Raw genomic sequence first — 13,067 nt, forward strand, 5'->3', positions numbered from 1 at the left:
GCATTTATCTCCTTTTTTTCCTATTTTATTGATTTTTCACTTTCATCGTTTGTTTCTTTTGTTTACATGGGTTTTAATTTGTTAATTTCCCTCATTTTGCTTATGCTTGAAATCCAGTTCATTAGTTTGAATTTGTAGTGTTATAATTTAAGGCTATTAACCATTTAATAATTAATAATTTAGTGCTATAAATTTCCTCTTAAGTACCGCTTTAGGAACATCCCACAAATTCCAATATATTGCATTTCACTTTTACTCAGTTCAATATACATTCTCATCTATCTCTTGGTTACTTCTTTGATCCACAGATTATTTAGAAATGTGTTCTTTGGTTTCCAAATATTTGAGGACTTCCCATATATTTTTCTGCTAGCAATTTCTAATTTAATTATAGTGAAGTCACAGTATATATTTTGTATGTCTTTAATCCTTTAAAATTTACTGAATCTCATCTGATGGTCCAGAATATAGCCTAGCTTGGTAAGTATATTGTGTGTGCTTGAAAAGTGGAATATTTTGAGTGGGATATTCTATAAATGTAAATTAGATTAAGTTGGTTGACATTGTTGTTTAAGTCTTCTATAAAAACTTTCCATAACTGGAAAGAGTGCTCAACTCTGAATATAATTGTGGATTTGTCCATTTCTCTTGACAGTTCAATCAGATTTTGATCCATGAATTTTCAAACTCTGCTATTAGATGCATAAATATTTATGATTTTTATGTCCTTTTGATGATCCAAGTCCTATAGCATTATGACATGACTTTCTGCTCCTACCAATATTCTTTGCTCTAAAATATACTTTGTTATTCATCCTCTCCAGCTTTTGATTAGTGTTGGCATGGGATTTCCTCTTCTACATCCTTTTACTTTTAACATTTTTGTATCTTCCTATCCAAGGTTGGCTTTATTTATGTATCATATAGTTGGGACTTGCTTTTTTTTTTTTTTTAAACCAAGTCTGACAACCTCTGCTTTTCAATTCTGATGTGTAGATTATTTAAATTTAATGAAATTATTGATATGCCTAGGTTTAAATTAATCATATTGTTTTTTATTTGATCCATCTGTTCTTTTTCACCCCTGTCCTCTTTTTCTGCCTCCTTCGGGAGTAAGTGAGAATATTTTATGATTCTACGTAATCTCATTTCTTGGATTATTAGCCATAATGTTTTGTTTTGTTATTTTAGCACTTGCTTTAAGGTTTATAGTATACATCTTTATCTTTTTTTTTTTTTTTTTTTTTTTTAAATTTTATTTTTGATAAACATATAATATCTTTTTATCCCCAGGGGTACAGGTCTGTGAATCGCCAGGTTTACACACTTCACAGCACTCACCATAGCACATACCCTCCCCAATGTCCATAATCCCAACCCCCCACACCCCCCCCATTAACCCTCAGTTTGTTTTGTGAGATTAAGAGTCACTTATGGTTTGTCTCCCTCCCAATCCCATCTTGTTTCATTTACTCTTCTCCTACCCCCTTAACCCCCCATGTTGCATCTCCTCTCCCTCATATCAGGGAGATCATATGATAGTTGTCTTTCTCCGATTGACTTATTTCGCTAAGCATGATACCCTCTAGTTCCATCCATGTCGTCGCAAAAGGCAAGATTTCATTTCTTTTGATGGCTGCATAGTATTCCATTGTGTATATATACCACATCTTCTTTATCCATTCGTCTGTTGATGGACATCTAGGTTCTTTCCATAGTTTGGCTATTGTAGACATTGCTGCTATAAACATTCGGGTGCACGTGCCCCTTTGGATCACTACGTTTGTATCTTTAGGGTAAATACCCAGCAGTGCAATTGCTGGGTCATAGGGTAGCTCTATTTTCAACATTTTGAGGAACCTCCATGCTGTTTTCCAGAGTGGCTGCACCAGCCTGCATTCCCACCAACAGTGTAGGAGGGTTCCCCTTTCTCCGCATCCTCGCCAGCATCTGTCATCTCCTGACTTGTTAATTTTAGCCATTCTGACTGGTGTGAGGTGGTATCTCATTGTGGTTTTGATTTGTATTTCCCTGATGCCGAGTGATGTGGAGCACTTTTTCATGTGTCTGTTGGCCATCTGGATGTCTTCCTTGCAGAAATGTCTGTTCATGTCTTCTGCCCATTTCTTGATTGGATTATTTGTTCTTTGGGTGTTGAGTTTGCTAAGTTCTTTATAGATTCTGGACACTAGCCCTTTATCCGATATGTCATTTGCAAATATCTTCTCCCATTCTGTCAGTTGTCTTTTGGTTTTGTTAACTGTTTCCTTTGCTGTGCAAAAGCTTTTGATCTTGATAAAATCCCAATAGTTCATTTTTGCCCTTGCTTCCCTTGCCTTTGGCGATGTTCCTAGGAAGATGTTGCTGCGGCTGAGGTCGAAGAGGTTGCTGCCTGTGTTCTCCTCAAGGATTTTGATGGATTCCTTTCTCACATTGAGATCCTTCATCCATTTTGAGTCTATTTTCGTGTGTGGTGTAAGGAAATGGTCCAATTTCATTTTTCTGCATGTGGCTGTCCAATTTTCCCAACACCATTTGTTGAAGAGGCTGTCTTTTTTCCATTGGATATTCTTTCCTGCTTTGTCGAAGATTAGTTGACCATAGAGTTGAGGGTCTATTTCTGGGCTCTCTATTCTGTTCCATTGATCTATGTGTCTGTTTTTGTGCCAGTACCATGCTGTCTTGATGATGACAGCTTTGTAATAGAGCTTGAAGTCCGGAATTGTGATGCCACCAACTTTGGCTTTCTTCTTCAATATTGCTTTGGCTATTCGAGGTCTTTTCTGGTTCCATATAAATTTTAGGATTATTTGTTCCATTTCTTTGAAAAAAATGGATGGTACTTTGATAGGAATTGCATTAAATGTGTAGATTGCTTTAGGGTATACATCTTTATCTTAATGCAGTTTTTCAAGTGCTGCTATATCACCTCATATAAAATATAAGAATCTTACAACAGTGTATTTCAATTTCACCCCTCCTAAGTTTTGTGTTATTGCTCTCACACATTGCACTTCGACATAAATTATACACCCAACAAGTCATTGTTATTATTTTGCCTTAAAGAGTCAATTATCTTTCAAAGGAGTTTAGACAATAAAAAAAGTCTTCTATTTTACTCACTTTCGGAGGTCAAATATACATGTCATTGGAAAGAACAGGGGAAAGAAGGTCAGAAAAAATAGTTGATGAAGTAATGGAGAAAATGTCCAAATCTGAATGTAAATTATAAACCCACAGATCTGAGAAGCCCAAAAAAACCCAAATACATGACTCAGGAAAAACAAAAACAAAAACAAAAAAAAACCTACAAAAGTGCATTATAATCAAATTGTTTAAAGCCAATGATAAAGAGAAACTCTTGAAAGCATCTAGGAAAAAACGGTACATTCCGACAGTAGACTTACACATCTATTTGACCAACTGCAGTTCTCACTGATTCTTTGTTCATTTTATTTTGTCTTTTCTGTTCATTTTGGATTGTTTCTATTGCTGTCTTCAAGTTCACCAATCTTTTCTTCCGCAGTCAATCTGCTGTCAACTCCTTCCAGTTAATTGCAATTTTCATCTCAAGAGTTCAATTTATGTGATTTTTTTTTATATTTACTGTGTCCCTGCTTAACATGTATAATCTTTCCTCTAGTTTCAGAACTATGTAGAACTATTTTAATGCTCTTGTCTACTAATTTTATATTCTATGTCATTTCTGGGTCCCTTTTGGATGGCTAATTTTTCTCTGTGGGTTGAATTTTTAATCCTTTGTTTGTCTATTATTTTGTAAGTGGAAACCAGGAATTGTAACTTTCACCTCATATCAGATGTTTCTGTATTTGTTTACATATTTTTGAACATTTTTATGGGATCTAGTTAAGTTCATGAAACACTTTTCCTTTCAGGTCTTCCTTTAAACTCAATTAGGTAGGACTAGAGCAGTGTTTATTCTAGGGCTATTTTTTTCCGTGAGTGGATGTCATCAAAACTAATAACTTCTGCTCCCCAAAGGAAGTGCTCTTAAAAAAATGAAAACTGAAGCCACAGACCGGAGAAAAAATATCTTCGAAACAAACAACCTGATTAAAAATAGGCAAAAGATCTTAGGAAACACTTCACCAAACAAACATAATATAGGGTGACAATTAAACACACAGAAATATGACCAACATCATTAGTCATTAGGGAAATGCAAATTAAAACCACCATGACATATTGCTACACACCTAAGAGAAGGGTTAAAAATCAAAGACAAAAAACTGACCATACCAAGTGATGACAATGATGTTGAACAACTGCAACTCTTGTACACTGTCAGTAGGAATGGAAATTGGTTCAACTACTTTGAGAAACTGGCAGTTTCTCATAAAGTTGTACATTCATCGAGCATACATTCCAGTAATACACTGCCACTTTTCAGTGTTTACCCAAGAGAAATTAAAACCTAAGCTCACACCAAAACTTATATTCAAGTATTTATAGCAGCTTTAATGATAGCTGCCAGAAACTAGAAGCAAACAAATGAACTTCATCTGGTCAATGGATAAACCAACTGTGGCACATCCAACAATGAAATACTATTCAGCAATAGAATGGAAAAAAAGTACTGTTTAAAAAATAAAAAGCAACCGAAGCCCAAAACAGAGTTATTCATGCTATGGCCAAGTCACCAAACCAGGGCTTAATACCTAACCTAATGGCAATTTCAACCTTCCCTAGAATACAGTCTTAACTAACCAGTCAGAATTTTCTGGTGAGCTTCCACGAGTTCATCTGTCACAAGGGCCCTCTCCATCCCCCAAAGAAAAACAAAGTAATCCACCTAACAAGACACCCTGTCTATCTCCCTAAAGGAAGGTGACCTTGTCAGAAGCAATCTTTTCTTTTGCTAAAGGTCCCAGCCCATGTTTGTCTATAAAATCCTTCTGTTTTGTACAGAGCTCCCCTCTACTTGCTAGATGGGAACTGTCCAGTTCATGAAGCACTTAATAAAGGTAAATAGATCTTCAAAGGTACTTGATGGACTTTTGGCTTTTGAGTACTGATACACGTAACATGGATAAATCTCAAAGAATTAGGCTGTGGGAAAGAAACAGACTCAAAAGTCTAGATATTACAAAACTTCATTTACATGACATTCTGGAAAAGGAAAAATTATAGGGACAGAAAAGAAATTATTAGTCACCAGAGGTTGGAGGTGGGTATTGGGGTTGGTTAACTATAAAGAATAAAAGAAGCTTTGGGGGGAATGGGAATGTTCTATATCTTAATAGTAGTGCTAGTTATATGATGATAGGTTAAGCTCAGGGAACCATACACTAAAAAGGGTAAAATTTGCACTAGGAAAATCGTACCTTAATAGACCTCAGTTTTTAAAAAGCCAAAGGAAGAATTTGCCACCACTGAGATTAAGGTTCTTCGTGAGCGAATCCATTCGCAAACCCTAGTAGCACTTCCCAGAGTCCAGTTCCAAATGCAGTCTAAGCAATGAGGACAACTTTGGAATTGGAAAAGTGGTGTGCTTTAAAGAGACAGGGCTGGGGTGAGGGTGGGGGTAAGTGAAAAAAAAATGTAGCACCAATCAAAAATAAAATTTCAGGTACAACTAAAATCTCCTCCACTGAAAGGGTGATGGATTTAGACATTATAAAACAAATCAGAGCATGTCAGCTCACCTCATTTTCAGGTTCTCCAACATGAGTCTCCCGGGAAACACAGAGCAGGCGAAGACTTAAAAGGTTTGAGTTCCCAGCCCCTCTTCTGAGAGTTACCCACTTGGATGACTTTGAATTTCAGCAAGTTCTTTAACCTTTCTGGACCCCATTTCCCTCACCTGGTAAAAGAGGGCAGTAGATCGGACTGGTGTGGTATAATAAATATATATGACCAGTCCTGGTTCCTGGCACAAAGCTCCTAAAACCCCTGAAATTTCCCGAGTGACACGAGTGTCTTGTTATCCATAGTGGGCCCCTTTTGAGCACACTGGAGTTGCAGGTAATGAGGTGACTTTGGGTGGGGTCCCTAGATGGCCTCAGAATGGGGCTAATAGCCAGAAAGACCAAGTAATCAGAGGGTCGGAGCTTTCAGCCCTTTCTACTAACCTCTGGGAAGAAGGGGAGCTACTGATTAAACTCCATAAATATTCCTGGACTGGAAGTGTGATGAGCTTCCGGGCTGGAGAGCATATGGATCTCCCAGAGAGAGGCTTCCTGGAGAGGATGTGGAAGCCCAGCCCCCTTCCCACACACCTTGCTCTATGCCTGGCTTCTTTCTGGCTGCTCCTGAGTTAGATCCTTTTTTTTTTTTTAAATAAATTAGTAATCTAGTAAATAAAATGCTTTTCTAAGTTCTGTGAGCTACTGTTGCAAATTAATCAAACCCGGGGTGGGGGGTGTGTCATGAAAACCGCGGTAAGAGGGACGATCTGAACCCCTAACCTGTGGGATCTGAGGCTGTCTCCTGGTAGATAGTGTCAGAATTGAGTGACATTATAGGACATCAGCTGGCGTCTGAGAGTTGCTTGGTGCGGGAAACACCTACTGCAAGACACACACACACACACACACACACACACACACCCCTTTTCGGTGGCCAGAAATGTTCAGTGCTGTTACTGGAGAGGGAGAAACATACAGGAGTGCTTTCCCTTACAACTGGGTAGCTCTAAAGTCTCGTCCCCTCTACTCATTCTCTGCTCTTTTTTCCTGAAAATTCTCATGATTTTAACTGTCATCTGTTTGCTCATGAGTTTTGAAATCGTACCCCCGGTGTGTATCACTACATATCTGGGAGTCCCAGGAACCTTCAATTCAGACTGAACTTTTTTTCCTTCCTAAATTTACTCTCTCCTTTCTCTTCCCTCTCAGTGAGTGACAACAGGGCTACTGTTTTCGAAGCCAGAAACCCAGAAGCCATCTTTGACTCCTCCACATCCCTCATTTCCCATCAGCCAGGCCATTGCCAAGCCTTGACATTTTAACCTCTTGGTAATTCCCAAATCAGTGTGCAGCTCTGCGTCTCTGTTACCATTGCCCCAATTCAAGCTCTAGTGATTTCTCGCCTGGGTGACTGCCCACAACTTCCTAGCTGGCCTCCCTGCCGCGCACCTGTCAGCCTGACATCCATCCTCTCTACAGAAATGTCTTTCTAGGGGCGCCTGGGTGGCTCAGTCTCATGATCCCAGGGTCCTTGAATCGAGCCCCACGTCGGGCTCTCTGCTCAGTAGAAGCCTGCTTCTCCCTCTCCTACTCCCCCTGCTTGTGTTCCCTCTCTAGCTGGTCTCTCTCTATCAAATAAATCAATACAATCTCTTAAAAAAAATGTCTTTCTAAAATATCCATCAAAGCATGCCCTTCCTCTGCTTAAAACCCTTCAACGACCCACAGCAATGGTGCTTACTCTTTCTTAAGTCGGACCCCTTGGAAAATCTGATGAATGCAATAAACCCTGTCTCCAACACACACACACACACACACACACACACACGTACGCACACCCCCAAGGAATACATGGATAACTGAATTCCATTCAGAAACTCCTGTTGTACATGATAAAGTCCGAGCCCCTCATCACATCACCAAAACACTCCTTAAACATTAGACACGGAGCCTCTGACAACCCAGAATGTTTTTTGAAAGATGTCCACTGAACAGTCTTAAAGTAATTTTCTGAATCACAACTTTTCAAATGAGAATCACTCTGTTCCAGAAGCCTTGTTCATTGTGTCTCAGCCACCTAGAAAGGAACTCTACTTTTCCATCCACTGCGTGTTTCTTACCTCTGGACCTTTCCTTTGCTGTCCAATTGGCCTGGAATGTCTTCCTTCCCTTCCCCTGTCAACTCTTCCTTACCTTTCTAGTCCCGGCTCTGGCATGACTTCTGCTTGGAAGCCTTGCCTTACTTTCTCCATCTGGGTTACAGGATCAGTCTGTGCATATTTCCAAACTTGCACTGCAATTTCCCTTTTATATGTTGGATTTTTTCCTGCCAACACCCCCAACATTAGACTGTGGGCTTTTTGAGGGCAGAAACAAGTATTATGGGGGACTTATACAAGTCCTAGATAAAGGCAGTACTCAAAAATGTCTAAGAAGGGAAGGAGGAAACTCCTGTCTGTGACTCTAAATCCTGATGATTTCTTAAGACATTATATACTTCCCTTTCTGCAAAGCACCTGTCTAACAAAGAATGCAGCTGTACTTTACAGGAATTATCTGATGAAGGAGTAAGATACTGCTTATCTCCTTTTTACAAATGAGGAACTTAAGTGCTGAGAATTTCTCTGCCAGAGGAAAGAGCACATGTTTCCTAACTGTCTTGTTAGTCCTAATATATCTATCTGCATTGCCTCCAAGAACAGAATCCCTACCATTAGGAAAATCCTAACTCAAGTAGCAAAGCATTTGAAAACAGAGTTCAGTGAACATCTTCTAATCCAAACATAACAGTTTGTATAAATAATGACAATATCCTGTTTTAGTGTAGACTGTAAATAATTACCATTTGACTTATAATGACAGCAGTGAAAAAAAATATTTTACTGTTTAAACCTAAAAAATAACAATAGTTCCTCTTTTAGGATCTTATGCAATTCCTCTAGCCACAAAAGAACACTGTGTGTGTACTTTATATTATTTTTAAATTTCCTCCACATGTGTTGGTACCCATAGACCAGAACTGCATGATTCAAATTAACGACCATCCATGAGTTCTACAAAAGCTTTTATCCCTTGAGGACCACTGATGGTATGGCCAAAGAAGGTAGCAACCAAATGTAAGTAAGTCACCTACGTATAAAGCTCATAGCTCATATAAAGTGCACCCCCCTCCAAAAGACCAAAAATCCTTTGGCCACATAACTATGGCTACCTAACTAATCAGTGGCAAAGGATCTTCTGGAAGTCATGGAAAAATCTGAAGATCACAATGTCACCTGACGAAAACCAAGAAGCTCTACCTAGACAAACCACCTATAGTGAGATTCACAAGAGTGTGTTATTTCAAAGTGAATGAAGGATAGAGCAGGGGGGCTAGACCAAGATATGCAAATTATAAAGCAAGTTAAGCTAATTTTCAATCCTTCATACTCCCCCCTCCAAATTCTTACTCCTGTCTCCGCAAGGTCTTTTCAACATAAAGAAAAATGATATAATACTTTTGAGGTTATTTGCTTTTTGTCAAATCAGAATCTTTACCCAAAGATAAAGGCAGTATCTGGTGGGTGTCTGGGGAGCTGGCAAACTTGTGAGCTTGAACATTGAACGTTAAGGGCTCTTGTTACACTGCTTACTGAGTTTCACTGAAGAGCGACAAGATGACAGGAACAAAAAAAAACTGTAGAAAGTGTTAGCACTGAACCTTCCTGTGGGCTTCGCAAGGGAGAGAGATGCTCTCTGGGGGTAAAGTGAGGTTGATAAGCTTTGCTCAAAGAACCACTTAGAAAATGCCTTCTTCCCAACACCATGCATTTCTTACATAGAATAGAATTAGATATTAAATGTAAGTTCCTTTATCCTCAGTCTCTTCCATCCTTGTATCCCTTGTGCCCAGCACAGAAATATGTGTTCAATAAGATTTTATGAGATAAAAAAATGCTTTTCTTTCTCATGCACGCTTCCTTTTCAACTTTCTTATCCTAAATCCTCTCTGGAATATAAGTAAAGTCTTCCTCCTTCACATTTAATATCTCCTCTCTTGATTGTTTTGCAGTTCAACGATAGAAGACTTCAACAACAACAATGACAAAATCTTGATTCATAATGAAGAGTTCCTGAAAGTGCCTTTATAGTTATAAAAAGAGGAGCCACCCTTTCATGGAAGACAGAGTCCAGAATTCAACCTCAGAGATAATTTACTATGGGTCTATGCGACGGACCTAAGAAGACATGAATAGACGATCTAGACTTATATGACAGCAACAATTAGAACTAGACTTTTAGAATCAGGGGACCTGATTATCAGGCCATCAGGTCTGGTGTCCCATCTAATGCAAACCTATCTTTGCCCAGCAGTCCCTTCCCTCCACCTTCTCCTGAATCACTCCTTCCTCAGGCTAGAGGTTCACAAGAAGGCAAAAAAAGCAAGAAAAGCAACAAGGGCAGAGGATGACAATAAAATGTATAATTCAAGGTTCTATGAATTTTCCAACATGAATGAAAGAGATAGCATCACACTTATTGAAATATCAAAATCCCCCTCCTCTTCTCCAGTCTCAGCACATGATGCAGTGGAGACAGTGGAGAGCACAATTCCATTCTTTAAATCCTACTTAGAAAGCTTCATCATTTTTCATGAGAGGTAGAGCTGATAATATAAGGGAAATGGGGATAGCATCTTGGAAGTCAAGGAATTTAAAGTTTTTAAATATTATGAAGTCCTCACTTGAAGTTTCTCACGTTCTGCTCCTTTGTTCAAGAAAAATGTGTAATACCAAATATTGGTAAAGATGTGAGGGTCTGGAACTCCCAAAAGCTGCCAGAGGGAATGTAAATTGGTAGGGCCACTTTGGAAAACTGACAGTTTCTACCAAAACTGAATCTATGCCTTTCCCTATGATCTGGGAATTCTACCGGTGGGTAGCACCCTAAGAAAAATGAGTGTTTATGTCCACCAGAAACATGTAAAACAATGTTCACAGCAGTGTCATCCCTAATTAAACAAAATTGGAAATAACGTAAATGTTCTTCAACAACAGACTGCATAAATAAATTGTATAGTATATTGATATTTTAGGAATAGTACTCAGCAGTTTAAAAAAAACAAAAAACAAAACAACATCGCTACAGAGACCAAGGCTGAATCTCCTAATCACAAAGTTGAGTGAAAGTAGCTAGACATCAAAAAGCACATAGGATGATTGGATTTACATGAAGCCTAAAAACAGGCAAAGGGAGGGTATTAAAAGTCTGAATGGTCGTTACCTTTGGGGGGATATTGACTGAGAGGGGGTGGGGCTAGGATTGTTCCCGATCTATATTCAAGGTTCTGTGGGTACCTACACCTCTAAAAGCTAATGGAATTGTACTGTTAAGAAGGGTGCATATTTGCTGTATGCAAATTATACCTCATTTAGAAAAATCTGGAAAGAGATGTGAAATTTCTGAGATTGTTCCTAAATATAAAGGAATTCAGTGCAGCTTAAATATAGTTGCAAGTACGAATCTTTGTAAGCCTCTGTGTGCTATTGAAAAATTCGCTTACTACTTAATGTCGTACGTAACAGAGAGCCAGCTTTTTGTATTAATAGACTGGAAAACATATTGTAGGATACATCTGAAATGTACATATTTACCAATTAGCAAAGATAAATGTTTAAGAAATGAAAAGGTCTGTTTTCCCACTCTTCTACCCCTTATGTTACATTTCTTAATCTCTAATTCTGAATTATTTTTAAAAAAAGCTATTGGAAATAATTCCTGCACGTCTATGTACCACAAAGATTTCAAGTTAGAATGCTCGAATTTTGGAGCTGGCGAAAACACCGTCGGGCACCCTCACTGGATGGAGACCGAGGGGGACAGCGGGGCGGGGGCGGTGAGTGCCAGTCCCAAGGTTGCAGGACTAGACAGGGACCCAAGGCTCCCGGGCTCCTCAGGCTCCCACAAATGTCTCCTTCACCCTAAATTCAAACCAACCCTCTTATCTTTCCCAATCGATGAGCTGGATCTCAAGGGGATTTTCTCTCTCTCTCTCTTACGCCGACCATACCATCCAGGAGATTATTTGGGAACAGTCAGCTGAGTCCTTGAAAACCCCCTTGGAGTTTAATGCCAGGATAAAAATCGAGTAGAGTTAGAAGGGGCAGCTAGTATTCTCATATGTAAATCCTGTTTGCATAACATTTCCAAAGTAGCTATTCGTTGATCCCACCGAAATGCGGCGGGGGTGGGGGGTCATTACTCGGGATGACTAGCTCTGGGGGAGAACGCGGGCGCCTTTCCCCCTCAGAGTTCACTCCGTAAATCAAAACCTCAAAAGAAGAGTCACACCCGGGAGTCTCCGGTCTCCGGGGTCGGTCCAGGCGCGGTCCCGAGCCACCTGGGGCCACCCTTGGGGCCGCGGCCTCGGGCGGACGGCCCAACACCCGGCGCGGGAGACCGAGCCGGCGGCAGCGCGGCGCGGGGAGGTGGGGGTGGGCAGGCGGCTGGCGCGGCCCCGACTCCGGCCCCGGCCCTGGCCCCCGGCAGCGCGTCGGGAGGCCGCCCGCGGAGTCCCGGCCGCCGTTCGGGACGCGGGCCGAGCCGGAGCGGCGGCTTTAGAAAAGAGGCAGGACGACATAGGGTGGGCAGGCAGAGGCCGTGGGCAAGTTCGGGGCGAGCCGGGAGGGCGCGAAAGAGGGGAGGGGCGCGGGAGCGAGGGAAGAGCGAGCACGGGGAGGAGCGAGGCGGCTGGGACCGAGGCGCGCGCCCGGGTCCACAGTGGCGGGGTGGGGGCGAGGGCCACGCAGGGGGCTGCGGGGGCGGCGAGCGGGCGTGCAGGGCCTTACCGAGCAGCGGCAGCCGGCCGCCACGGCGTGCCCACGCCGGCATGGCCTCCGGAGCCCGGGGTCCCCAGGCCGCACCGGCCCAGCCCTGCGATGCCGCCCAGAGCGGCGCGCCCCGCGCTGCAGGTGGCTCGCTTAAGGATGCGCGTCACCGACCGCAAATTCCCTCGGACTGGTGCAAAGTGGAAGGGGGGAGGATCCCTCTCCCCACCGGCAGAGGCCGAGGCGGGAGCCGAGAGGTTGGGCCGAGCCGGGAAGCGGGTGCCTGGCGCAGCGCTGCGGCCGAGCCCACGTGCCCACCGTGGTCCGCAGCCCGCGCGCTCCGCGGCGCCCGGGGCTCCCCGATTGTGGCGGGGGAGATCGGGCGCCGTTCCGCTGGGGAAGTGGTCGGAGCTCCGTTGCTGTGGCTGGGGGGAGGGGACGCGGCAAGGGCTCTGCCTTGCCCCGGGGAGTCCCTGATTCCTCCCGTTTGGAGCCGGGAGTTGGGGACAGCAGAGAGCCAAAAACCGTCCCCCTCGCGCGCGGGGGTCTTTGAAGTCCCGGGATGGCAGCGAAATCCGCGCCACACAACAGCAGCCCTGGGTGGCGCGCGGAA

The 13,067-nt window shown here is 42.2% G+C and overlaps 1 protein-coding gene across 2 annotated transcripts in view; it reads right to left on the reverse strand.

Annotated features, from left to right (window-relative positions):
- Nucleotides 1-12,574, reverse strand: part of LOC111158528 (fms related tyrosine kinase 3) — a 75,819-nt gene extending 63,245 nt beyond the window's left edge. For both annotated transcript variants that reach the window (XM_022520623.1, XM_022520624.1), the window contains exon 1: nt 12,476-12,574. In XM_022520623.1, coding sequence (XP_022376331.1) covers nt 12,476-12,518 — 43 coding nt within the window. In that variant the 5' untranslated portion in view covers nt 12,519-12,574. The remainder of the gene's footprint in view (nt 1-12,475) is intronic.
- Nucleotides 12,575-13,067: the final 493 nt, after the last annotated feature.

This window comes from Enhydra lutris, unplaced genomic scaffold (genome assembly GCF_002288905.1).
Source record: "Enhydra lutris kenyoni isolate GAN:26980312 unplaced genomic scaffold, ASM228890v2 scaffoldscaffold60, whole genome shotgun sequence".
In the NCBI taxonomy this organism is placed as follows: Eukaryota; Metazoa; Chordata; class Mammalia; order Carnivora; family Mustelidae; genus Enhydra; species Enhydra lutris.